Source organism: Mobula birostris, chromosome 4 (genome assembly GCF_030028105.1).
Source record: "Mobula birostris isolate sMobBir1 chromosome 4, sMobBir1.hap1, whole genome shotgun sequence".
In the NCBI taxonomy this organism is placed as follows: Eukaryota; Metazoa; Chordata; class Chondrichthyes; order Myliobatiformes; family Myliobatidae; genus Mobula; species Mobula birostris.
In genome coordinates, this window is record NC_092373.1 from 13,667,148 (window position 1) to 13,693,741 (window position 26,594).

Here is a 26,594-nt window from a genome sequence, read left to right on the forward strand (position 1 = left end):
TAACATCCATGTATCCCATCTCTCTGCTTTCTATTAGTTAACCAATCCTCTATCCATGCTAATAAATCTCTCTCAACTCTATGCATCCTTATCTTATGGATGTCTTTTATGCGGCACCTTATCTTATGCCTTCTGGAAATCCAAGTAAATAACATTTATCTGTTCCCCTCTATCCACCTGCCTTTGTTGAATCCATGCTGCTTCTGCCTGATGGATCCATTTCTTTCCAGATGCCTCACTATTTCTTCTTTAATGATAGCTTCAAGCATTTTTCAAACTACAGATCTTAAACTACATGGCCTATTGTTACCTACCTTTTTCCTACATCCTTTTTTGAACAGTCACATTCACTGTCTTCCAATCTGCCAGGACCTGTCCCGAGTCTAAAGAATTTTGGTAAGTTATCACCAAAGCCTCTACTATAACTTCTCCCATTTTTTTCAGTACCCTGGGATGTATTACATCAGGAGCAGGGAACATCTATCTTCAGGTGCACATGTTTGCTCAGCACTATCTCTTCAGTGATAGCTATTGTACCGAGGACCTCACCTCCCACTGCATCCATAACATCTCTCTTTTGCTAGTTAAACATGTCCTCCACCATGAAGACACGGATTCTTTCTTCTTCAATTTTTTTGCTTTTCCACCTTTCACCTCCCAGGTTCTCACAGCAACCCCTTCATCCACCAGCCTACCTTCTCCTTCATTTGTCTATATGGCTTCACGTATCATCTTCCAGTTTGTACTCCATCCTCTACACCCACCTTCTTATTCCACCTTCTTCCCCCTTCCTTTCTAGTCCTGATAAGGTCTCTGGGCCCAAGGCATTGACTGAATATTCCTTTCCACAGATGCTGCCTGACCTGCTAAGTTCCTCCAGCATTTTGTGCATTATCATGTGATTGATGTTATTTGCTCATGAGCATCAAAGAAGATGATTTTGTTGTTGGTGGAAATAAGCATCCTTTGATTAGATTTGGAAGTAGTGTTAAAGCCTGAAAGTAGAAAGATATGACTTTAGCGCGATGCTATTACAGCTTGGGGTATTAGAGTTTAATTCCAGTGCCATCATAAGGAGTTTGTATGTGCTCCCTGTAAACACGTGGGTTTCTTCTGGGAGCTCCAGTTTGATCCCACAGTCCAAAGATGTTCCAGTCAGTAGGTCAATTGGTTATCATGAATTGTCCTGTGTTGGGATGAGTGTCAAAGAGTTGTGTTGCTGGCAACTCAGCAGGTCGGGCAGCATCCGTGGAAATGAACAGTCAATGTTTCAGGCCAAGACGCTTCATCAGGACTGAAGAGGGAGGGGGCAGAGGCCCTATAAAGAAGGTGGGGTGAGAGTGGGAAGGAGAAGGCTGGTAGGTGCCAGGTGAAAAACCAGTAAGGGGAAAGATTGCACAGGAAGGTCCTGTGCTGTGGTAAACCAATAAATGAACAATATTTGACGTTGTGTAGGGGTCGAGAATAGCAGACGGAATGTGAGACCATTGTTTACTTTTCTCTTAAAAATGGTTTGTTTCCCGTGTTGACTGAGGAGATTGGGCCTCAAATCCATGTGGTGCCAAGGACTGTTGAATATATGCTGTTGTCCAGAATGACAGAATGTGATTGACAACTGTTCACTTGAATAATATAAAATGTTTCTTTTTGAGCTACCAAGTGTTTAATAAAATGATTTTCTTAAAATTGGATTGGAACATATTGTAATGAAACAGTGTTTATAAAATTTCCCATTTTTCTCCTTGCAAACTATTAATCCAGTAGCCCGATGAAATTTACAGTTACATCTGCTTCCAACATCCTTTCAGGCAGCAAATTCTATAAATTATTACTGAGTGCAGAAAAAACACTTCTCTCCAGCTAACATAATGTTTAAAGTGCAATTAATCTACTAAAAGCTCAATTGGACTTGAATGGAGATTAGGTCAAAGTTCAAAGTAAATTTTATTATCAAAGTACCTATATGTCACCTGTGGTTCATTTTTTGTAGGCATTTACAGTAAATACAAATAACGCACCAATTAATGAAAAACTGCACATAAAGACATAGGTGTATAAGATGATGAGAGGCATTGATCGTGTGGATAGTCAGAGGCTTTTTCCCAGGGCTGAAATGGCTAAGATGAGAGGGCACAGTTTTAAGGTGCTTGGACATAGGTACAGAGGAGATGTCAGGGGGTAAGTTTTTTACGCAGAGAGTGGTGAGTGCGTGGAATGGGCTGCCGGTGGCGGTGGTGGAGGCAGATACAATAGGGTCTTTTAAGAGACTCCTGGATAGGTACATGGAGCTTAGAAAATAGAGGGCGATAGGTAACCTGAGGTAATTTCTAAAGTAAGTACATGTTCAGCATAACATTGTGGGCCGAAAGGCCTGTATTGTGCTCTAGGTTTTCTAGGTTTCTAAAGACGGGCAACAAATGTGCAAAAGACAACTAATTGTGCAAATACAAAAAAGATGAAAACAAACTAACAGTAATAAATAAATAAATATTAAAAGATTGACAATATGAGTTTTATAGTCCTTGACTGTGAGTCTGTAGTTTGAACAATCAATTTCGTGTTGAGGTGAATGAAGTTCTCCACACTGGTTCAGAAGGCTGATGGTTGCAGGGTAATAACTATTTCTGAAACCTAAGGCTCCTGTATTTCCTTCCCAGTGACAGCAGCAAGCGGAGAGCATGGCCTGCATGGTGAGGGTCCTTGATAATGGATGCTGCTTTCCTGTGACAGTCCTCCTTTAGATGTGTTCCATGGGTGGGGAGGGCTTTACCTGTGATGGACTGGATTTGAATGGAGATTAAAAATTGAACAAAACCTGCTGATGCTGCAAGTCTATGATGAAAACAAAATGGTCAGCATTCCAGGCAGCATCCATGTTGTAACAAACAGAGTACAATGTTTTCAGTCTCTGTCATCAGGAATGAGAAGTTAGAAGGCAAGTGTATTGACAATCACAGAGTAGGGGAGGCAATAAGACATAGGTGCAGAATTAGGCTATTTGGACCATCAAGTCTGCTCCACCATTTATGACCGATTTATTATCCCCCCTCAAACCCAGTCTCCTGCCTTCTCCCCATAACCTTTGATGCCCTCACTAATCAAGAACTTATCAACCTCTGCTTTAGATATACCCAGTGACTTGGCCTCCACAGCCGTCTGTTGCAATTAACTCCCAGATTCACCACCCACCAGCTAAAATAAATTTCTTGTAATCTTTTTTCTAAAGGGGCATTCTTGTATTCTGAGGCTGTGCCCTCTGGTCCTTGACTCCCCCACTATAGGAAATATTCTCTACATTCACTCTATTTAGGTCATTCAATAATTGATAAATTTCAATGGAATTTCCCCTCCATTCTGCTACACTCCAGTGAGTTCAGGCCCAGAGTCACCAAATTCTCCTTGTACATTAACCCTTTAATTCCTGGGATTATTCTCTTGAGCCTCCTGGACACACTCCCCTGCCAGCTCACCATTTCCTAGATAATGGGCCAAATTTTTCAAAATATTCCAAGTGCAGAATCATCAACGCCTTATAAAGTGTCAGCTTTATAAAGGAAGTTGGAGAGAACAAACAGAATCTCTGTGATAGAATGGGGATGAGACTGTGGGTGCGGTGGTAGAGGATCTGTCAGAAGGACAGATCTAGTTGAGACTAGAACTCATCAAAACTTGAAATGGATGGCTCACAGCAGCAGAAAACCATGTCAAATTCCACTCCTGTAACCACTTTATTAGGTACAGGAGGTACCTAATAAAGTGGCTACTGGGTGTATTTAGTTTGCAGTTAGATGTATTTTTGCATAACAGGGGATATAAGGGTTATGGGGAAAATGCAGGTAGGTGGAGCTGACTTCGTGGCCAGAATAGTCATGATCTAACATAGAAACACAGAAAATCTACAGCACAATACAGGCCCTTTGGCCCACAAATCTGTGCTGATTATGTCCTTACCTTAGAAATTACCCAAGGTTACCCATACAGCCTTCTATTTTTCTGAGCTCCATCCTATTGAGTGGAGGTGCAGTCTCAAGAGGCCTGTTTCTCTTGAGGACAGCAGGACTACTCCTGCTCCAATTTCTTATGTTCTTATGGCCAATAATCATTCCCAACCAACTCCATTAAAGCAGAGCCACCTGATCATTGTTATTTGGCTTTATGTGGGCTTGGTGTCCACAAATGAATGGTTTCATCTCCTGCACTTAAACAGTAATGGGCTTTTCTGTGAGATTAAGTCGGCCATTCAGCCCATTGAGAGTATCCAATCCATTGGATCATAACAGAATTGTATCTAACTGGCTACAAAACTCTCTAAAACACTCTGTGTTTAGGGGGCACTGCAGCGAGTAGAGCTGCTGCTTCACAGTGCGGTGACCCAGGTTCAATTTTGAGCTCTAGAGCTGTTGGTGTGGAGTTTGCAATGTTCTCACTGTGATTGTGCAGGTTTCTTCTTTCTGCAGTTTCCTCCTACACCCTTAAAACCTTCGATTGGTGGGTTACTTAGCCGTTCTAAACTGCGTCTGGCACGCAGTTGAGTACTGAATCCGGAAGGAGTTGGTTGAAACGTGAGGAGGGTTAAAGGAGATCAGAGTAAGATTAATTCATAAGACATTGGACCAGAATTAGACCATTCGGCCAATCGAGTCTGCTCCGCTATTTCATCATGGCTGATTTATTATCACTCTTTACCCCATTCTTCTGCCTTCTCTCCGGAACCTCTGCTACCTTTCCTAAACAACAACCTATCAACCTCCTCTTTAAATATACGCAAACACTTGACTTCCACAGACAACTGTGGCAACGAACTCTGCAGATTCACCACCTCATCTCTGTTCTAAAGGGATTTTCTTATAGTCTGCGGGTGTGCCCTCTGATGCTAGATTCCCCCACTATAGTACACATTACCCCTGTATCTACGCCTTTCAATATTCAATTGCTTTCAATGAAATCTCCCCCTCGTTTTTCTAAACTCCAGCCAGTGTAGACCCAAATCCATCAAATTCTCCTCACGCGTTAATCCTTTCATTCCCGTAAAGCTCCTTTCGACCATCTCCTACGCCAGCACTTCATTTCTTAGATAAGGGGTCCAAAACTGCTCACGATACCCCAGGTGTGATCTGTCTTATAATGCCTCAAATTCGCGTAAGTGTATGTTTTGCTGGGCATGGACTTGATGGGCCGAATAACCTGCTTCTGCGCTGTATTATTGTGTAGTTCATTGTGGAAAGGCGCAGTATTTTTCTCTTGCAATAATGATTGCATCTACCCTTGAGGTCATTTGATAAAACGAGCATGCATCGCCCCAGAAGCTATTAACATAAGGTAGTACGTATTGCATAAATGAATGGGCAATTTGCACCTGGGTCCCGAAGCGTTCCCTTTGATCACCAGACTTCTTTGAAAACCAAGTCTAACGGGAAGGTAACTATAGCAGCCCCGCTCCGCTGCAAAGCATTTGCGAGGGCACTTCAGCATGCATAAGATGCAGATTGGTAGTAAGTTTGTGCAAACACGTGCAGTAGTCACCGAAGAATTCTGATTTCCTGGTTATGGATTGTATGTAGATAAGGCAGTGACGCAACTTGGGCGCGTCAGATCACCGCCAGACCTATTCTCAGTCAATGCAAACGTGCACGAAATGTAGCCTTTATAACAATTTCTCTCTCGACGACAGTTAAGCTTTTTTTTGAACAAAGAATTGGTAGGATAGTCTGTACCTCATTCATCAGTAGTGAGATGGTAAGTAGTACAGAGAACTGTTCACCGTGGATCAATTAATTTACTCCAAACTCAACCACCAGGACAAAGCAAGTGAGAGCGAGCAGCTTTTCAGCACCACGATATCGGGACAGCGACCTGAAGAGTAAGCGCCTGCCCGGCTTTACACAGAACATTGCTGCGGACGAGTTAAGGCATGAGAACGGGGGCGAGGTGTGCGGGACTGCTTTAATTTGAGAGATAATTGTTCCATTCCCAGGGGAACCATGTCTGATAGCCCCGTTACATGGCCCATGAACACAATCTACTCGGTCAGTGATGATCCCAGAACGGCTACTCCACCCGCGGAGAGACCGGCGAATCTCTTTGTCTTTTCCCTCACTCTCCTCTCCAGCCTCCTCATCCTCCCGGGCAGCGTCTACTCGCTCGTTTGCCTGCACAGGACGAAGAACAGGAATTCCCTCGTGATGATCGTGGCCTCGCTTTCCGCGGATGACCTCCTGTATGTGGTGGCGATGACCATATTTATGCCCCTTCAGTGGGCGAGTAAGGCGGTACTCACCTTCGCCTGCCCCGCAGCGGCCGTGCTCTACTTACTGCACGGGGTCTCCAGTGCTCTAAAGTCTTCACTGATTGTCACCTATAATTACTACACCACCAGCGGTTCCAGTCTTTGCAAAGGGAGACGGACTTGTATGTCCATGACATGGATCCTGGCGATTTGCTGGGGCTGTAGCCTGTTCGTGTGTCTGCTTCCAGTTTTGGGATGGGGTTCCTACGTTCCAACGCCATGGGGGTGCCTCGCCGACCACAGAAGCTCTTACGTTCCATTCCTCTTTGGTTTGTACTCCGTCTGCCTCGTTGTTCTCATTGGCTTCTCCGTCCCGCTCACCTACAAACTGCTTTGTTCCGATTGGCAACATCGCGGACCCTTCTCTCCCAATTATCACCAAGTGGCAGACGGCGCGACTCCGGCCAGCAAAGTCCCTGTCTTGGAGGATCCGGGGGACAGAACTTTGAGGACTGATGTAAACTGGAGCAACGACTTCCAGAGTCGCTCCGAGACCTCTCATTCACCGCAATGCCCGACCGGGGACTTCGGGTCGACTAACCGGGCGGTCGCCTTCGCTCAAAAGCGTTTTGCCTTGATTTTAGCCATGACAAGGATTGTACTATGGCTTCCTCTGATGGTACGTACGACACCTCTACTATCTATCTACTTAACCCTTTGCTTCCCGCCATGATTTTGGACGTGCATATATGCGATAGACTTAACTGAACAATTTGCTTACAAACCAGAAAAGCGATTGCACCGTAACCTGATTTCCCCACTAATAAGGATCAAGATATCCTACGGGAAAACCTCGTTGCTACTGCATTGCTGATGACTGAATACACCAAGCCGGCCGTTCAGACAGTCGCGCTGTGTATTCCCTGTGCAAGCCATGCACTCACAGACCGGACACTTCTTGCCTAAAGTGTATGGGAAACGTGCACTCGGAGTAAGCTGAGAACCCTTTCTCATCCAATGTTTAAAAACTGCAATTTCAGTGCAATGCAATAGTATCGTGTAGAAGTCTTAGGACATGACATCACAGAGACAGACCATTCGGCCCATCTAGCCAAGTCGAACTACTAATCTAGCTAGTCCCATCGACCTGCATAGCCCTCCATACCACTCCCATCCACAGCTCTCTTAAATGTTGAAATGGAACCACTTCCACTGGAGCTCGTTCCACACTCTCACCATCCTCTGAGTGAAGACGCTCCCCCTCATGCTTCCCTTTAGCATTTTGCCTTTCACCAATGACCTCTAGTTCTAGTCTCCCCCAACATCAGTGAAAAAGCCTACTTGCTTTTACACTATCTATTCACCTCATAATGTTGTATACCGCTATCAAATCTCCCCTCATCCTCTCACACTCCAGGGAAATAAAGTCCTGACCTATTCAATTTTTCCCTGTAATTCAGGTCCTCAAGTCCCGCTAACATACTTCAAATTTTCTCTGCACTCTTTCGATCTTATTGATATCTTTCACTCCGGCTCTGCTCTGTGAGTGGGCGGCATTTCCGCAGTCGTGCGTGTAAAAAACAAACACACTTAGAGACCAAAGGGGGAGAAAATCGCTCAGTTTGCCAAAAAAAAGGTTATGAGCAAAACGTTACGACACACAGCTCAGAACATCGCCATTGGTACCATTGCGTCTGTGCAGGCTCTTTGCTAAGTCTAGTGGTTGAGTTTCATTGCCTCGGCGCCTCCTCTTCGTCTTTCCCCCCACACCCACCTGACCCCACCAGTCGCCTCTATCTTGTACTCCTTTCCCTCTCCCCACCTTCTCAGGCTTGCATCTTCGCCCTTCCTTTCCAGTCCTGATGTAGGGTCTCGGTCCTAAACGTCAACTGTTTATTAATTTCCATTAATGCTGTCTGACCTATCGGTTTCCTCCAGCACTTTCTGTGTGTTGGTTTGGATGTCCAGCCACTGCGGAATCTCCTGTGCCTCCTCACATCACTTTTTTCCCCTCCTTTTTATGCACATACTGTACCTAATGCACTTGTGTAGGTTAGTGTCTACATCCACCACCCCCTCAACAGCACTTGCCTGCTGAGAACACCTACGACGTGGAACAGGGAGCAGTACAACGCAAGACCAGGCTCTTCTTCCCACGTTGCCAACATTTTGCCAGTTTAAGATACAGCTCATCTGCCCGTGAGTGGCCTATATCTCTCCACTTCCTCCGTGTTCAAGTGTCCACCAGCCATTCAAAAGGCTCTTGGGTAGATATATGGATAGGAGGCAGTTAATTGGCAAATGGGTCAAAGGGCTTCTTTCTATACTGTATGACTTTAAAAGTCACTATCCAGTTACACCATCTCCCCTGACAGCCCGTTCTATGCATCTACTGCTCTCTGTGTACTCTAAGTAAACCCAGCCCCAGATATCTTTAAGGTTCCTCCCATTGCATAATTGTTCATCCTCTAGTACTTGGCACCTCTATCCTGGGGAAAAGATTGAGACCATCTATCCTGGGTGGGCAACATGGTAGTGTAGGTGTTAGTGTAATGCTATTACAGCACCGGCAACCCGAGTTCCCTTCCCACCAAAGCCTATAAGGAGTTTGTATGGTCCCCCCTTGACTGCATGGGTTTCATCCGGGTGCTCCAGTTTCTTCACACATTCCAGAACATATTGTGTGAGTTAGCAGCTTAATTGGTCACATGGGTGTAATTGGGTGGTGTGAGTTCATTAGGCCAGAAGGATTATTACTATGCTGTATCTCCAAAAAAATAATCTATGCCTCTTATAACTCTATAGACTTCTAATATATTCTGCAACACTCCAGTGAAAGCAATCCAATTTTGTCCAACCTCTGCTTGTTGCTCATACCATCTAATCCAGGCAGCATCCTGGTGAACTTTTTCTGCACCCTCTCCAAAGGCTCGACCTCCTTCCTGTAGTTTGTGTGTACCTATACAAATGTCTTCCAACCATTGTCATTGTACCCAGCTCTACCGCTTCTTCCCACAGTACGTTTGTGTAGTGGTTAACACACTTGGATAGGAAGCAGAGGGCTGGAACATTGATCCAGTAACAAGAGTTTGCAGCTTTGGGGGATGATCAATGCTGGGATCAACTGATACACTGTGGTGGCTCTGTAGACGTAATACTATTACACCGCCAGTGACATGGGTTCAATTCCCAGTGGTGTCTGTAAGGCATATGTGTATTCTTCCCATCACCACATCAGATTCCTCACATATTCCAAAGACATAGCTTAGTAGGTTAATTGGTCAGATGGGCAGAGGCTTGTTAAGGGCAGAAGGTTTGTTACCATCCTGTTTCTTTTAATAATAATTATTAATATTCACCATCCTCCGGGTGGAAAACTTATCTCTCAGGCCTCCCTTTAAATTACAATGCTCTCACATTCAGCCTTCTTATGTTAGACTGCCCTACATTGGGACAAAGACTGACCATAGACCTTATCAGTGCCTCAGTGCCCCTCATAATTTTATAAATATCTGGGGGGTGGGGAGATAAAAGCCCCAGCCTATCCAACCTTTCCTTATAGCTCAAACCTTCCAGCTTTGACATCCTCCCTCACATCTGCACTCTACCCTATCATTGATCTACCTGTCAATTTATCGAGTTTTGGCATAACTTGCCTTTCTTTCTACTTAAAGCCTCAGGCTCCATTGGCTTTCTTTAGAAACCTCAGCAATTCATTTGTCTGGGTGAGAGTCCAGGTCTCTCTGTCACTGCATCCCTTGTAAAAATGAACCGGTGTGTTCATAAGTCACCCAGAGGAACTCAGTGGGTCAGCAGCAACAGTGTAGGGAAATGGATAGTCAATGTTCAGGTTGGGATCCTTCATCTGGCTGTGATGTCAACTGTCCATTTCCCTCCATAGATGCTGCCTGATCTGTTGAGTTCTTCCTGCATCTTGTGTGTTGCTCCAGATTCCAGCATCAACAACCCTTCATATCCAAAATATTTTTATCTGCTTACCTTTTCTTTCAGAAGACCATAACATATACGAGCAGAATTAGGCCATTCCATCATGGCTGATTTCTTATCCCTCTCAATCTCATTCTTGTGCCTTCTCCCCATAACCTTTGACACCCTTACTAATAAAGAACCTATCAACGCAACACACACAAAATGCTGTAGGAACTCAGCAGGCCAGGCAGCATCTATGGAAAAAAGTACAGTCGACATTTCAGACCGAGACCAATCGACAGAACCTCTCAACCTCCACTTTAAATATACTCAATGACTTGATCTCCACAGCCTTCTGAGAAAATGAATTCCACAGATCTACTACCTGCTGACTAAGGAAATTCCTCCTCATCTCTGTTCTAATGGTATGTCCTTCTGTACTAAAGGCTGTGCCATCTGGTCCCTAACTCCCCTACTGTAAGGAAACATCCTCTCCCTATCCTCTCTATCTACAGATAGGCCTTTCACTGTTTGATGGGATTCAATAAGGTTCCCCTCATTCTTCTAAACTCCAGCAAGTACCAGCACAGAGCCATTAAATCCTCCTCATACATTCATTCCTGGGATAATTCTTGTAAACCTCCTCTGGAAGTTCTTCAATAGCAGCACATCCTTTTTTAGATAAGGGGCCTAAAACTGCTCACAATACTCCAAGTGAGGGTTGACCAATGCTTGAGCATTACATATTTGTTTCATAGCAACTCTCTTTATAATTAGAAAAATTATTCTCCTCCCCTGAAAAAAGAGCACAAACTATAGTGAAAATTTTACTGGGTTTTGAAAAGTAAGTGATGTTTTCATCCTCATTAGCTTTGACGTGTGCTCTAATTTCAAGGATTAATGCTCCCTGTGGCTCAGCACGTGCTTGACTGTCCCCCTGTGTTCTACAGATACAATTGCTCGTCAATCATATCACCAAAGCCGAGAAGGTGTCCTTTGAGTCCCTGGGCTTCGTCCTGACCTTGCTAGCGGCTGCTATAACGCCACTGTTTGTTCTGTCTGAACGATGGATTCATCTGCCATGTGGATGCATTATCAACTGCAGAAACGCTGCGTATACATTTGCCTCAGAGCCAGCTAAAGGTACGGAGCATTAGATTAAATGAGTGATATGCTTCCAGCCAAGATGTGTCAAGGGACAAATGCTTGCTCTGGGGTCTGCAATTATAATAATGAGGCATTGCATTAGACATAACTATGAACCTCCCATACAAGTTACAAAAAATTCTCATTAATCTTCAGTTAATTAATCCAATGTAATTGCAACTGATTCCTGATACAACAGATAATTTCCATTTACAAAACACATTTAACAAAGGAGATGTTTATAAAAGAGGAAGCTGCATTTGAAGGTACAGCTGAGGAAGTAAATTCATCATTATGTGCTGTGTCGTATGAGATGAATAATCATGGTCCTATGATTATTCTTGGCAATTTTTTCTACACAAGTAGTTTGCCACTGCCTACATCTGGGCACTGGCTTTACAAGATAGGCGACCCTAGCTATTATCAATACTCTTCAGAGGTTGCCTGCCTGGTGTCAGTGATCACATAACTAGGACTTGTGATTTGCTCGTCCACCACGTGCTTCCATGACTTCGTCTGATCTTGATCGGGGGGGGGGGGGGCTAACTGGGTGCTACACCTTGCCCAAGGGTGACTTGCAGACCAGTAGAGGAAAGAAGTGCCTTCTACAGAGACATACCTTCACCCTGCCACCCAGAAGAATATTAAATTGGTTTACGATTATCATATGCACGGGTTCGGCACAACATTGTGGGATGACGGGCTTATTCCTGCGCTGTGCTGAACTGTGTTCTATGTACTGAGGTACAAAGTTTGTTTGCCTACCGTCCATACAGACCATTTCGTTCCGACAATGCATTGTTGTAAAACAATAGCAGAATGTAGCACAAAGTGTTGAAATTACAGAAAATATACTGTGCAGACAATGCAGTATGAAGTAGATTTATTATCAAAGTACATATTGTATACGTCACCATAAACTTCTCTGAGATTCATTTTCTTGTGCGCAATCACAGTAGATGCAAAAAAAAACAAAATAGAATCAATGAAAAACTACACACCGAGACTGACAAACAACCAATGTGCAAAAGAAGGCAAAATGTGCAAATACAGGAAAAAAACAAATCATAATGTTACGTAAGTAATAAATAATATTGAGAGCATGAGTTGTAGAGTCCTTGAAAGTGAGTCCAAAGTTTGTGGAATCAGTTCAGTGTTGCGGTGCGTAAAGTTATCCACGCCAGTTAGGATCCTGATAGTTGAAGGGTAATGGCTGTTCCTGAACATGGTGGTGTGGGACCTATGGATCCTATACTTCCTACCCGATAGCAACAGCGAGAGGAGAGGATGACTGAGATTGTGGGGCTCCCTGATGATAGTCAGGGCCACTAATGAGGTCAGGAGTCTGTTTTATCATAGTAGTAAACTGTTCAGTAGTCTTATAACAGCAGGATAGAAGCTGCCTTTGAGCCTGGTGGCATGTGTGTTCATGTTTTTATATTTTCTGACTGATGAGGGGAGGGGTGGGGGGCGTAGAGGGAACGTGCCAGGAGAGAGGGGTCTTTGATTACGCTGGCTGCTGGACCAAGACAGGATCCCTGGAGAGGAGGCTAGTTTCCATGATGCGCTGAACTTTATCCACAACTCTCTGCAGTAAGTGAGCCGTGAAGACAGGCTTTATCCTTTTAATTTAATACAGGCTCTTCGACTCAGGAACTGGAGAATTATCAGATCAATAATAGTTATTTATTAGATTGAAGCAAATTCAACATGTGAAATTGGTACCTGACATTTAATAGTAATAAATTCATTGACAATTTATGATCTATTCCCCCACTCAGGGTAATGTCAATGAATAAATGCAATTTGAATGTGGGTGAAACTTCTTTAACTGGAGATTAATTCAAATAAGGAAATCGCTGCCTGTGGAATCAGCTTGAGAGGAACAGTATACATGAAGCAACCACTTTATTAGATACCTCCCGTTCCTAATAAAATGGTCACTGAATGTATGTTCATGGTCTTCTGCTGCTGTAGCCCACCTTTTCCAAAGTTCAATGTGTTGTGCATTCAGAGATGCTCTTCTGTACACCACTGTTGTAAAGTGTGGTTGCTTATGTCACTACCTTCCTGTCAACTTGAACCAGTCTAGCCATTCTCATTGGACCTCTCTCATTAACAAGGCACTTTTGCCCCAGAACTGCTGCTCATTGGATTTTTTTTTGTTATTATTCGCAACATTCTCTGTAAACTTTAGGGACTGTTGTGCATGAAAATCCCAGGAGATCAGCAGTTTCTGAGATACTCAAACCACTTCGTCTGGTACCAACAATCATTAAACAGTCAAAATCACTTAGATCACATTTATTTCCCACTCTGCTGTTCAGTCTGAACAGCATAGTCATAGTCATACGTTATTGATCCCGGGGGAAATTGGTTTTCGTTACAGTTGCACCATAAATAATAAATAGTAATAAAACCATAAACAGTTAAATAGTAATATGTAAATTATGCCAGTAAATTATGAAATAAGTCCAGGACCAGCCTATTAGCTCAGGGTGTCTGACCCTCCAAGAGAGGAGTTGTAGAGTTTGATGGCCACAAACTGAGCAACTGAGCCTCTTGACCATGTCTGTGTGCTTTCATGCATTGAGTTGCTGCCTCATGATTGGCTGATTTGCATTAACAAGCAGGTGTACAGGTGTACCTAATAAAATAGCCACTGAGTTTAGGATAATTTCAGAGGAGCTCAATGGACAGAGGAGGGAGAGGAGAAAGGGATAAAAGAACAATGGATTATCAGATGAGATAATGAATGTTGCTATGAGTCTTATGTGTGATTCAAACACCATGATTGTTTGACAAGTGGCGCAGTTCTGTGGTGTACATTGTCTAAAATTCTATCTAATTAGCTTCCTACAGTTTCACATCAAGTTGAACCATTTATATTGCTCAATATTTATAGATAATTGAAGTTTATATGTAGATCTCTGAATACAGAGCTAATCAGTTTCCAGACCAATCACTGAGTATAGGAGTTGGGATATTATGTTTTGTTTGTATAAGTTGCTGGTGAGGATGATTTTGGAGTAACATTTTCAGATTTTGTCACACTGTTATAGGAAAGATGTGGTTAAACAGGAGAAAGTGCAAAAAGAAAAATTACAGGGATAGTGCCAGGACTAACGGGTCTCAATAGTGGGGAGATGGGTGTTCCCATTCAACCATCAGGCTCCTGAACCAGAGTGGATAACTTCACTCACTACAACACTGAACTGATGCCACAACTTATGGACTGACTTTCAAGGACTCTACAACTCACGTTCTCACCATTTATTGTTTATTTATTTACTATTACTATTTGCTTTTTTTCTTTATATTTGCACAATCTGTTGTCCTTTGCACATTGGTTGTTTGTCTGTTTCTGTTCGTATGCAGTTTTTCATTGTATTTCTTTGTGTTTACTGGGAATGCTTACAAGAAATTGAATCTCAGCGTGGTATATGATAGATATGTTCATTTGTTTGTTATGTGCCATGTTGTTTGATGGCCTGTCCATGACCACGATTGTTCTTGGCAAACTTCTCTACAGAAGTAGCTTGCCTTTGCCTTCTTCTGGGCAGTGTCTTTAAAGGAAGGGTGGCCCCAGTCATTATCAATTCTTTCCAGAGGTTGTCTGCCTGGCATCAGTGGTCACAGATCCAGGTCTGTGATGTGCACTGGCTGCTCATACAACCATCCACCACCTGCTCTCATGGCTTCATGTGATCCTGATTGAAGGGCTAAGCGGGTGCTACACCTTGCCCAAGGGTAGCATGCAGGCTAGTAGAGAAAAGGAAAGAGATGTATCTCCACTCCACCACCAAGATATATATGCACTTTGATAATAAATTTAGTTTGAACTTTGAATGAAGTGTGATCACATAGAAATATTTTGAGATGCATAGATGCATCCCCCAGTGAGTCCTAAACCAGGGGTCACAGGTATGGTGTGAGAGGGGAAAGATTTAAAAAGGACCAAGAGGTAACATTTTCACATAGAAGATGATGAGTATGTGGAGTGAGCTGCCAGAGGAGGTGGCTGAAGCAGAAATAATAGTATCATTTAAGAAGCACTTGGATTGGTACATGGGGACTGGAAGGATCTGGGCTAAAACAGGAAATAGGGTCTATCTGGATGGACAAAGGTCATCATGGATTCGATGGGCCAATTGGCTTGTATCCATGCTGTAATGCTCAAAGATTCTACAAGTGATGATAAAGCATATGAGCTGAGTGTAGGATTTGTACTTGGTGCATTCGCCCAAAGTCTCACACCTCCAGGTTCAGGAGCAGCCACTTCCCCACAGCCATCAGCTGAACATAGAAACACAGCAACATAAAAAACCCACAACACAATATTGGCCCTTCGGCCCACAAAGTTGTGCCGAACATGTCCATACCTTAGAAATTACTAGGGTTACCCATAGCCCTCTAGTTTTCTAAGCTCCACGTACCTATCTAAAAGTCTCTTAAAACACCCCATTGTATCCACCTCCACCACCGTTGCTGGCAGCCCATTCCACGCACTCAGCGGTCTCTGCATAAAAAACTTACCCCTGATATCTCCTCTGTACTTACTTCCAAGCATCTTAAACCTGTGCCCTCTAGTGGCAGTCATTTCAGCCCTGGGAAAAAGCCTCTGACTATCCACATGATCAATGCCTCTCATCATCTTATACACCTCTATCAGGTCACCTCTCATCCTCTGTCACTCCAAGGAGAAAAGGCCAAGTTCACCCATCCTGTTTTCATAAGACATGCTCCCCAATCCAGGCAACATCCTTGTAATTCTCCTCTGCACCCTTTCTATGGTTTCCAGATCCTTCCCGTAGTGAGGCGACCAGAATTGAGCACAGTACTCCAAGTGGGGTCTGACCAGGGTCCTATATAGCTGCAACATTACCTCTCGGCTCCTAAATTCAATTCCATGATTGATGAGGGCCAATATACCGTATGCCTTCTTAACCACAGAGTCAACCTACGCAGCTGCTTTGAGTGTCCTATGAACTCGGACCCCAAGATCCCTCTGATCCTTCACACTGCCAAGAATCTTACCATTAATACTATATTCTGACATCATATTTGAGCTTCTTAAAGATTAGGTGATCCTTTTTTGACACATGGACAGTGAGACATCAAAACATACGGTGAAGTGTATTGTTTGTGTCTAGGGACAACACAGTCTGAAGATGTGTCACAAGTATTGCCACGCTTCTGGTGCCAACATAGCATGCCAACAACTTACTAACTCTAACTCTGTATGCCTTTGGACTGTGGGAGGAAACCAGAGCACCTGGAGGAAACCCACATGTTCATGGGGGAGAACATAAAAACTCCTTATAGACAGCGGTGGTAATTGAACCTGGGTCGCTGGCATGGTAACGTGTTCTGCTAACCATTACACTAATGTGCCACCCTGCACAACCTTGTCCATCTTCAGCTACAACACACAAAGAGTGCAGCACTCTTGCACTGATTTGGACTTGTCTCTGACTGTTTTACTTTTCAGTCTTTATTTGCTTCACTGTCCAGTGTAGTTTATGTATAATTTATGCCCTGTGTAGTGGCTGAATCAAAGTGCCTGTGGTTCTGCTTGCAAACAAGTTTTTCATTGTATGTATCTGCAACCTCACTGCACTTGTGCACACGACAACAAATCTGAGTCGACAATCAAAGAAATCACTTCATTCCATTGTGCATGCATATTCCATCTCTTCAATTTATTTTCTCCTTGTATATCACATGACTTGAGCTGCCAGCCTAACCTCTTGCGTGGGCAGCAACCTTAAGAGCTTCTATATAGCTGTTGTTGTCTTTTGAAAATATGTTCGTACCTTGTTCTCACTCAACCTTCCACTCCCCGGCTCCCTATTCACAGTGCTCCTTGTCCTTGTACTATGGAGAGAGCATGCTGTCTGGTTCCATCACTGTCTGGTATGGAGGTGGTAGTGCACAGGACTGGAAAATGCTGCAGACGATTGTAGACTCAACCAGCTCCATCACAGGCACAACCCTCCCCACCATTGAGGGCATCTTCGAAAGGCGGTGCCTCAAGAAGGCAGCATCTGTCCTTAAGGACCCTCACTGTTTAGGACATGACCTCTTCTCATTACTACCTTCGGGGAGGAGGTACAGGAGCTTGAAGATACACACCCAATATTTTAGGAACAGCTTCTTCCCCTCTGCTATCAGATTTCTCAACGACCCATGACCACGTCAGCACTAATTCACTTATTGATCATAAATAGGAGATTACGCAAATCAGGAGCAGCTACCCAGACCTGAAGAAGGGTCCTGGCATGAAACACCAACTGTTTGTTCCTTTCACTAATGCTGCCTGACCCGCTGAGTTCCACTAGCATTTCGTGTTACTCACTTTTCTCCCTCCGTTTTGCATAACTTATTTAATTTGTATTTCTTATTGTAACTTAAAGTGTTTTTTTATGTCTTGCAATATACTTCGGCCATGAAGCAACAATCTTCATGCCACACTTCAGTGATAACAAACCTGATTCTGGTCTTCTATCCCGTCTCAGACAGAGCCTGTTAACTCTGTCACATTCTGCTGCAATGTAACTTAATATTGGGATTTCATGTATTTCTTTCTCGGGAAAAAGGACAGACTTGTGATGAGGTTAAAGAGTTTAAGAAAGAATATTCGTAGTACAATGGATTGTGATATATTGATGCAATTACTAAGGAGGCATGTCAACAGCCATATATTTTTTGCACTGATCAACAGAAAAAGACTTTCATGCCAAAGTGAAAACAGAACTCTACAAAGTGATCTAACTTAATTACAAATAGAAAACACAACATAATTGGTTGCAAAAGTATTCACCGCCCCCCCCCGCCCCAGTAATATGGCACACCAAATCATCACTGGTTCAGCCAATTGGTTTTAGAAGTCACATAATTAGTTAAATGGGGATCTGTTTTTGGAGACCTGTGTGCAGTCAAGGTGCTTTGATTGATTGTAGTAAAAATACTCCTGTATCTGGAAGGTCCAACTGCTGGTGAGTCGGTATCCTGGCAAAAACTACACCATGAAGGCAAAAGACCAACTGTTGCCCGGGTGCTTCACCAGTTGCAGCTTTGTGGGAGAGTGGGGAAGAGAAAGCCACTGGTGAAAAAACTCACATGAAATTTTGGCTAGAGTTTGCGATAAGAAATGTGGGAGACTCTGAAGTCAGGCGGAAGAAGGTTCTATGATCTAATTAAACCAAAATTGAGCTTTTAAACCAGCTGACTAAACGCTATTTTTGGCATAAGTCAAATATACCGCACATCATCAAAAACACACCATACCTACTGTGAAGCATGGTGGTGGCTGCATCTTGCTGTGGGGGATGCCTCACTGCAGCAGACCTTTGACAAGGTGCCACACATGAGGCTTCTTAACAAGTAAGATCCTATGGTATTGCAGGAAAGATACTAGCATGAATAAGGCAGTGGCTGAATGACAGGAGGCCAAGAGTAGGTAAGGGGGCCTTTTTTTGTTGTCTGCCAGTGATTAGTGGTGTTCCACAGGGGTCTGCGTTGGGATTGCTTCTTTGTACATTATATGTCAATGACTTGTACGAAGGAATTGATGTGTTTGTGGACAGGTTTGCAGACGAAACAAGGGGTGTTGAGGAAGGATATGCTGGTATAAGACCATAAAACATAGGAGCAGAATTTGGCCATTTGACCCGTCAAGTGTGCTCCACCATTCAATCATGGCTGATACTTTTTTTCCTCTCTCTTCTGTCCCACTCCCTGGCCTTCTTCCTGTAACCTTTGAGGTGCCACGGGAGGGGTGTGGGATAGGTGGTAGAAAAAGAATGCCAGGGGTGGGGTGTGGCGCTGGTGCAGACACACACGGCCCCGAGACACCAGGCAAGGTCATTTGATCTCAAACTCTTGGTATATTGATCATCACAGAACTTCTTTCTGGTGCTTCTCACTCCCTCCTGTCTTCCCAACCATTCCCCTCTCCCAGTCCCTGTCCCAATAGAGACCTATTTGTTTTGTTTTTTGCAGGACAGTACATTGCAGCACATAAAACCGCTACAGTATTGTGTAAATGTCTTGGACACCCTAGCTATATATATGTCCACAGTACAATATATTAACGTCGTATTTTAATTTATAGTATTTTATGTATTACACAGCACTGCTTCTACAGAACAAATTTCATGATATATATTTCTAAATGTAATTTATAGTAGTGTTTAATGTATTGCACTGTACTGCCATATAAAACAGAATTCACGACATAAACCAGTGATAATAAACCCGATTCTGATTCGAATAGAGAGGCTATGGAGAAACTTACAAGCAGGGAACATGCTTTATAATTAAGTTTGCTGGATTCCTGTGTCTTGCTGTGTGACGTGGCAGAAGAGTTTTCTTTCCCTTACCTTCTGGATACTATTAGATGTGCAAATGTTGATGAGACACTGAGGTGTTTGGGACCTAAATGAACAATGGGTCAATGATCAAACTTCTGGACCTAAGGACTGGGAAAGAAAGAAAATATGTAGCATGGTGAATTCAACAGCCTGGTAGTGTGATGCTTTACACCGCTAGTTGTAAGATTGGGGTCAATACCCACCTCTGTCTGTAAGGAGCTGGTATACATCAGTGTTCTGATGTACCCAGACAGCATGGCAGCATATTGGTCAGAGCAATGCTTTACAGCGACAGCGATCACTGATCTGATGTCAGTTCTGCCGCTGCTGTAAGGAGTTTGTACGTTCTCTCTGTGACCACGTGGGTTTCCTCCGTGTTCTCCACTGTCCTCCCACATTCCAAAGACGTACCGGTTAGAGTTACTGAGCTGTAGGCTTGCTACATAGGTGCCTGAAATTTGGTGACATTTGTGGGCTGCCCCCAGAACCCTCACTGATTTTATTTGATGGAAATGAGGCATTTCATGGTATATTTCAAAACTTTCAAAGGTACATTTAATGTCAGAGAAATGTATACAATATACATCCTGAAATGCTCTTTCTTCGCAGCCATCCACGAAAACAGAGGAGTGCCCCAAAGAATAGACGACAGTTAAATATTGAAACCACAAAGTTCCCCACCAGCTCCCCTCCCTCCTGCACGTAAGCGGCAGCAAGCAACAATCCCCCTCCCCCCCACCGGCAGAAAAAGCATCGGCACCCGCCACCGAGCGCTCAAGTGTGAGCAAGGTGACAGCAAAGACACAGACTTGCAGTGCTCCAAAGATTACATTGTTCACTCGGCGTTCGACATACCACAGGCTCTCTCTTTCTCCCTAGTTTTGAAGTACATCTGACAAATAAAACTAATTTTTATTTTTAATGGCAAGTCAAGTACGATAGGAGAAAGAAACCATGAAAAATGAGCTGGGATTTAGAGAAGCAGAACTCAGGTGCTAAATTAAAAAATAAATTTGATGTTTTTTTAAAATTTCTACAATTTGATGCCTGAAAGAAAGAGACCACCTTAATAATGGACTCCAACATCTTCCCAACCACTGAAATCAGGCTAACTAGCCTAAATTGCCTTTCTTCTGTCTCACTCTCTTTTTAAAGTTTGGAGTGACATTGCAATCTTCCAGAAACTAGTGATTCTTGAAAGATCATTACTAATGCCTCCATAATCTCTTTCAGAACCCTGGGGTGTAGTCCATCTGGTCCAGGTGACGTCAGACCTTTCAGGTTCTCAAGCAGCTACTTCTTCATAACAACAACTACACTCACTCCCGCTGTACGACACTCTTAAATTTCTGGCATACTGAGAGTGTCTTCTGCAGTGAAGGTTGATGCAAAATACTTATTCAGTTAGTTAGGGAGAAAGCAGGGGAATGCGATTAATAAATTAGCCATGATGGAATGGCAGAGCAGATTCGATGCTCCTGTGTCCTATGGTCTTGTGAGGTTAAGTGTACACAGTACTGACAGTAACATTCAATATTCTAATAACAGTGGAATAGAAGACGTACTTGAGCCTGGTGGTGTGTGCTTTCAAGCCTTTGTGTCTTCTTCCCAATGTGCAATTCATGCTCTTCTCCTCTGTCTGTGGCATAGCGACAGGGAAAGGCAAATAATTCTACTATTAAATGGTCTGAAATTGGGACTCAGAGAGACAGATGCCATCCAGATTTAGGTTTATTATCACTGACATACACTTTATTAGGTACACCTGCACACCTGCTCATTAATACAAACATGTAATCAGCCAATAAGGTAACAGCAACTCAATCCATAAAAGCATGCGGGCATGGTCAAGAGCTTCAGTCGTTGTTCAGACCAAATGTCAGAATAGGGGAGGAATGTGATCCAAGTGACTTTGAGTGTGGAATGGTTGCTGGTGCCAGATGGGGTGGTTTGAGTATCTCAGAAACTGCTGATCTCTTGGGATCTTCACTGGCAACTTTACAGAGAATGGTGCGAGAAACAAAAAGCATCCAGTGAGCAGCAGTTCTGTGGGTGAAAATGCCTTGTTAATGAGAGAGGTCAGAGGAGAATGGCCAGACCTGTTCAAGCTGACAGGAAGGCAACAGTAACTCAAATAACCATGCATTGCAACAGTAGCGTGCAGAAGAATATCTCTGAATGTAGGACACATCTAACCTTGAAGCTGATGGGTTACAGCAGCAGGTGACCATGAACGTACACTCAGTGGCCACTTTATTAGGTACAGGGGGTATGTAATAAAGCGGCCACTGAGTGTAAATTGTAAATAATGTTGTTTTGAGGCAGTTGTGCAGTGCAAAGCATAAAATTACTATAAGCTACAAAATAAATTAATAGTATAAAAGATGAATAACGAGGTAATGGTCATGGGTCTGTACTGGGCAGTACTATTTTATGTTTTAATGAGTGCATAATATTGAGGCAGTGTTTATGGTTTCATACACCATGCAGAAATCTGATGACAGAGGGAAATCTGTTCTTAAAATGCTGAGTGTGGGTCTTTGGATTCCATATCTTCTCCTGATGACAGTAACGTGAAGAGAGCATTTCCATTAATCTAACAGTGAAGTTATTCAGATCCAAAAGCAGTGCCTTGATTTCTGCAGTTTTCATGCATCAGCCCTCCCGTAAAGTTGTTGCTTTACTGTACCGGTTTTGTCTTTGCAAAGCTATTCTGCTTGTTTCTCTTTAGACAATGATACACACTCATCTTTCCACTTAAAAACAGCACAGTGAACATCAGCTGCTCAGTTACCCCTCCCTAGACTTCAAAGTTCAAAATATATTTATTGTCATCATATATCAGCCTGAGATTTACTTGCCAGCATTCACAATAGAACAAAGAAATGCAAGAGAATCAATGAAAAACTACCCATGAAGACTGACAAATAGCCAATGTGCAAAAGAAGGTAAACTGTGCAAGAAAATTAAAAAATCAATAAATAATGCAAGCAGGTGGGGTTGGCTGAGGCCAGAACTAGGTTAAGGGTGAAAGGTGAAATGTTTGAGGGGAACATGAGGAAGAACTTATTCACTCAAGAGGGTGGCGTGAATGTGGAACAAGCTGCCAACCTTGGAAGCGGTGGATGCAAGTTTGATTGCAGTATTTAAGAGAAATTTAGATAAGTACTTGGGAGGGAGGGGTATGGAGGACTACAGCTTGCGTGCAAGTTGATGGAACTAGGCAGAATAATAGTTCTTCATGAACTAGAAGGGCTGAAGGGCCTTTTTCTATGTTGTAGTGTTCTATAACACTACAGGAGTACTGTGGGCAGTTTTAGTCTCCTTATTTAAGAAAGGATGTGCTGACGTTGGAGAGGGTACAGAGAAGATTCACTAGAATGATTCCAGGAATGAGAGGGTTAACATATGAGGGACGTTTGTCCGCTCTTGGTCTGTATTCCTTGGAGTTTAGAAGAATGAGGGGAGACCTCATAGAAACATTTCGAATGTTGAAAGGCATGGACAGAGTGGACGTGGCAAAGTTGTTTCCCATGATGGGGGAGTCTAGTACGAGAGGGCATGACTTAAGGATTGAAGGGCGCCCATTCAGAACAGAGATGCGAAGAAATTGTTTTAGTCAGATGGTGGTGAATCTATGGAATTTGTTGCCACGGGCGGCAGTGGAGGCCTAGTCATTGGGTGTATTTAAGGCAGAGATTGATAGGTATCTGAGTAGCCAGGGCATCAAAGGTTATAGTGAGAAGGTGGGGGAGTGGGACTAAATGGGAGAATGGATCAGCTCATGATAAAATGGCAGAGCAGACTCGATGGGCCGAATGGCCAAATTCTACTCCTTTGTCTTATGGTCTTATAACTATATAAATCTAAGTAAATTAATAATACTGATAACATGAGTTGTAGTGCTCTTGAAAGTGAATCCACAGGTTGTGGAATCCGTTCGGAGTTGAGGTGAGTGAAATTATCCGCAATTGTTCAGGAGCCTGATAGTTGGAGGGTAGTGACTGTTCCTGAGCCTGGTGGTGTGGGACCCGAGGCTCCTATACCTCCTTCCTGAAGGCAGCAGTGAGAAAAGAGCATGGTTTGGATGGTCAGGGTCGTTGATGATGGATGTTGCTTTCCTGTTGAAATGTTCCTTGTCTGTGATGACTGGGCAGTCTCCACCACTTTTTGTAAACTTTTTCATTCTTGGGCGTTGTTGTTTCCATACCAGACTGTGATGTAACCAGTTAGGATACCCTTCCACACCCTATGAAGATCAAAGGTTATCATCACTATTCAGAAGACCCAATCTTCGGGAAGTCAAACGCAAAGTCAAAAGTCTAAATCAAAGTACATGTGAGCGATGTGTTCAGCCAACAATATGAACTTGTATTTACTTGCAATATGATCGTGGATTCACTTACTAGTAATCCAAACCAAGATGGGCTATAGTAATTATTTTACTCCATGGCTAAGACAAGTTAGGAAATAATTTGCTGCCTCAAATCATTAAAGCTGATTAATGATTTTTAATCAGTTTCTGAAATGAAGAACTGGATGCAAATGTACTGGAGAGTCCACCCTTATATGGTAAGTCAACAGATTCCGATAATTATACTGCGTCAGAATAGATTACACAGATAATAATGTTATATCTCAGATGTAAAGGCCATCACATGTAAATCCATTTACCTAAAAGCCCAATAGAGTTGTGTACAATTTGCTTTGAAGTGAACGCATTATCAAAAGAGAATGACTTTCACAAGAAATACTGTATTATCAGCAGTAAGGCTGACTCAGTAACAAACAAACATTAAGCTCATCACTGGGAAATGAAATATCTGTCTTGTAAGAGCAAATTTTCTTTTCCATTTACTGTCCTTGTAAATTATTCTGAATTGAAATGAAAATACATAAAAGTTTTTATATTTTTGAAAAAGTAGAGATTCCTTCAGGAATCTTCCAGACATCTACCTGAGTAAATTAAGTGCTTGAAATAGAATCAATCCAACATTAGGAAGATTAAAGATTAGCTTTTTATTTTTCACATGTATATTCAAACATTGAAACACACAGTGAAAGCTGTCATTTTATGTCAATGACCAACACAGTCCAAGGAATTAGAGATTGGTCGGTATGACATTGTGGGCATTACGGAGTCATGGCTGAAAGAGGGTCATAGTTGGGAGTGTAACATCAAAGGATATATTTTGAATTGAAAGGAAAGGTGGGAAGGCATAGGCGGTGGTGTGGTTCTATCGGTAAGAGACAGAATTACATCTTCAGAAAGAGGTGACATCGGGTCAGAGAATGTTGAAACGTTGTGGGTGGAGTTAAGAAAATGCAAGGGTAAAAAAACCATTATGGGAATCATATAATAGCCTCCGAATAGCAGCCAAGGTGTGGGGTTGAGATTGCAAGGAGAGCTGGATAGGACGTGTAATAAGGGAAGTGTCACAGTTGTAATGGTGGACTTCAATATGCAAGTGGGTTGGGAAAATTAGGTTGGTGTCAGATTGCAAGAGAAGGAATTTGTTGAATGCTGATGAGATGGCTTTTTACTCCCAGAGCCATGTGTTAGTTAAGGATGATAGTGTAGGTGAATGAGTGGCTGAGAAAGTGGTGCAGGGGGCAGGGTTTCAGATATAAATATCACTGGGATCTCTTCTGGGGAAGACATGACCCGTACAAAAACGGTTCTTGTACAACAAGAACCTGAGCAGGACCAATATCCTTGTCAGCAGAATTGTTCGATTTGTTGGGGGAGAGATTAAACTAAATTGTCAGGGGGATGGGAACTGGAGTGATAGGGCTGAGGATGGGCAGTTGGTATCTCAGGTGGTGACGAGAGGGCGTACAGACGTGAGATATGCCAAGTAGTCAAGTGGTGCTGCAGCAACAACCTGGCATTCAACATCAGTAATACGAAAGAGCTGATTGGAACTTTAGGAAGGGTAAGACCGGCTGGTGGCGCAGTGACATCGGCACCAGACTCCAGAGCGAAGGTTCCTGAGTTTGAACCCAGTCGGGCCGCTCCCGGGCACGCTTTCCATCCGTGCCAGGTTGAGTGTCGAGCTCGCTACTTGGCCTCGTAAAAAAAAACTGCGCTGTGAGAAGGACGTGGGGGACCACTCACAGAATCTTTTCTCCAAGACAACCACTTGAAAAGTGGTCGCCGAGGCTCTGGCAGAGTAGGGCACACACAAACAAACAAAGGAGCACATACCAATCCTCACAGAGGGATCAGAAGTGGAGAGAGTGAACAGTTTCAAGTTCCTAGGTGTCAAGACCTCTGAGGATCTAAACTGGTCCCAACATACCGATGCAGTTATAAAGAAGGCAAGACAATGGCTATACTTCAATAGGAGTTTGAAGAGATCTGGCATGTCAACAAATACACTCAAAAACTTCTATAGATGTACTGTAGCGAGCATTCTGACAGGCTGCATCACTGTCTGGTATGGAGGGGCTACTGCACAGGACCAAAAGAAGCTGCAGAAGGTTGTAAATCTAGTCAGCTCCATCTTGGGAAACCAGCCTACAAAGTACCCAGGGCATCTTCAAGGAGCGGTGTCTCAGAAAGGCAGCGTCCATTATTAAGGACCTCCAGCATCCAGGGCATGCCCTTTCCTCACTGTTACCATCAGGTAGGAGGTACAGAAGCCTGAAGGCACACACTCAGCAATTCAGGAACAGCTTCTTCCCCTCTGTCATCCGATTCCTAAATGGACATTGAATCCTTGGACACTACCTCACTTTTTTAAACATACAGTATTTCTGTTTTATTGCACATTTTGTAATCTATTCAATATATGTATACTGTAATTGATTTATTTATTTATTATTATTTGTTTGCTAGATTATGTATTGCATTGAACTGCTGCTGCTAAGTTAACAAATTTCATGTCGCATGCCGGTGATAATAATCCTGATTC

The 26,594-nt window shown here is 43.1% G+C and overlaps 1 protein-coding gene across 1 annotated transcript in view; it reads left to right on the forward strand.

The window, feature by feature from the left end:
- The first annotated feature begins 5,981 nt into the window (after positions 1-5,981).
- LOC140196998 (probable G-protein coupled receptor 149) overlaps positions 5,982-26,594 on the forward strand; it is an 84,990-nt gene continuing 64,377 nt past the window's right edge. Inside the window, exons 1-2 of the mRNA XM_072256929.1 lie at positions 5,982-6,905; positions 11,107-11,299. Coding sequence (XP_072113030.1) covers positions 5,982-6,905; positions 11,107-11,299 — 1,117 coding nt within the window. The remainder of the gene's footprint in view (positions 6,906-11,106; positions 11,300-26,594) is intronic.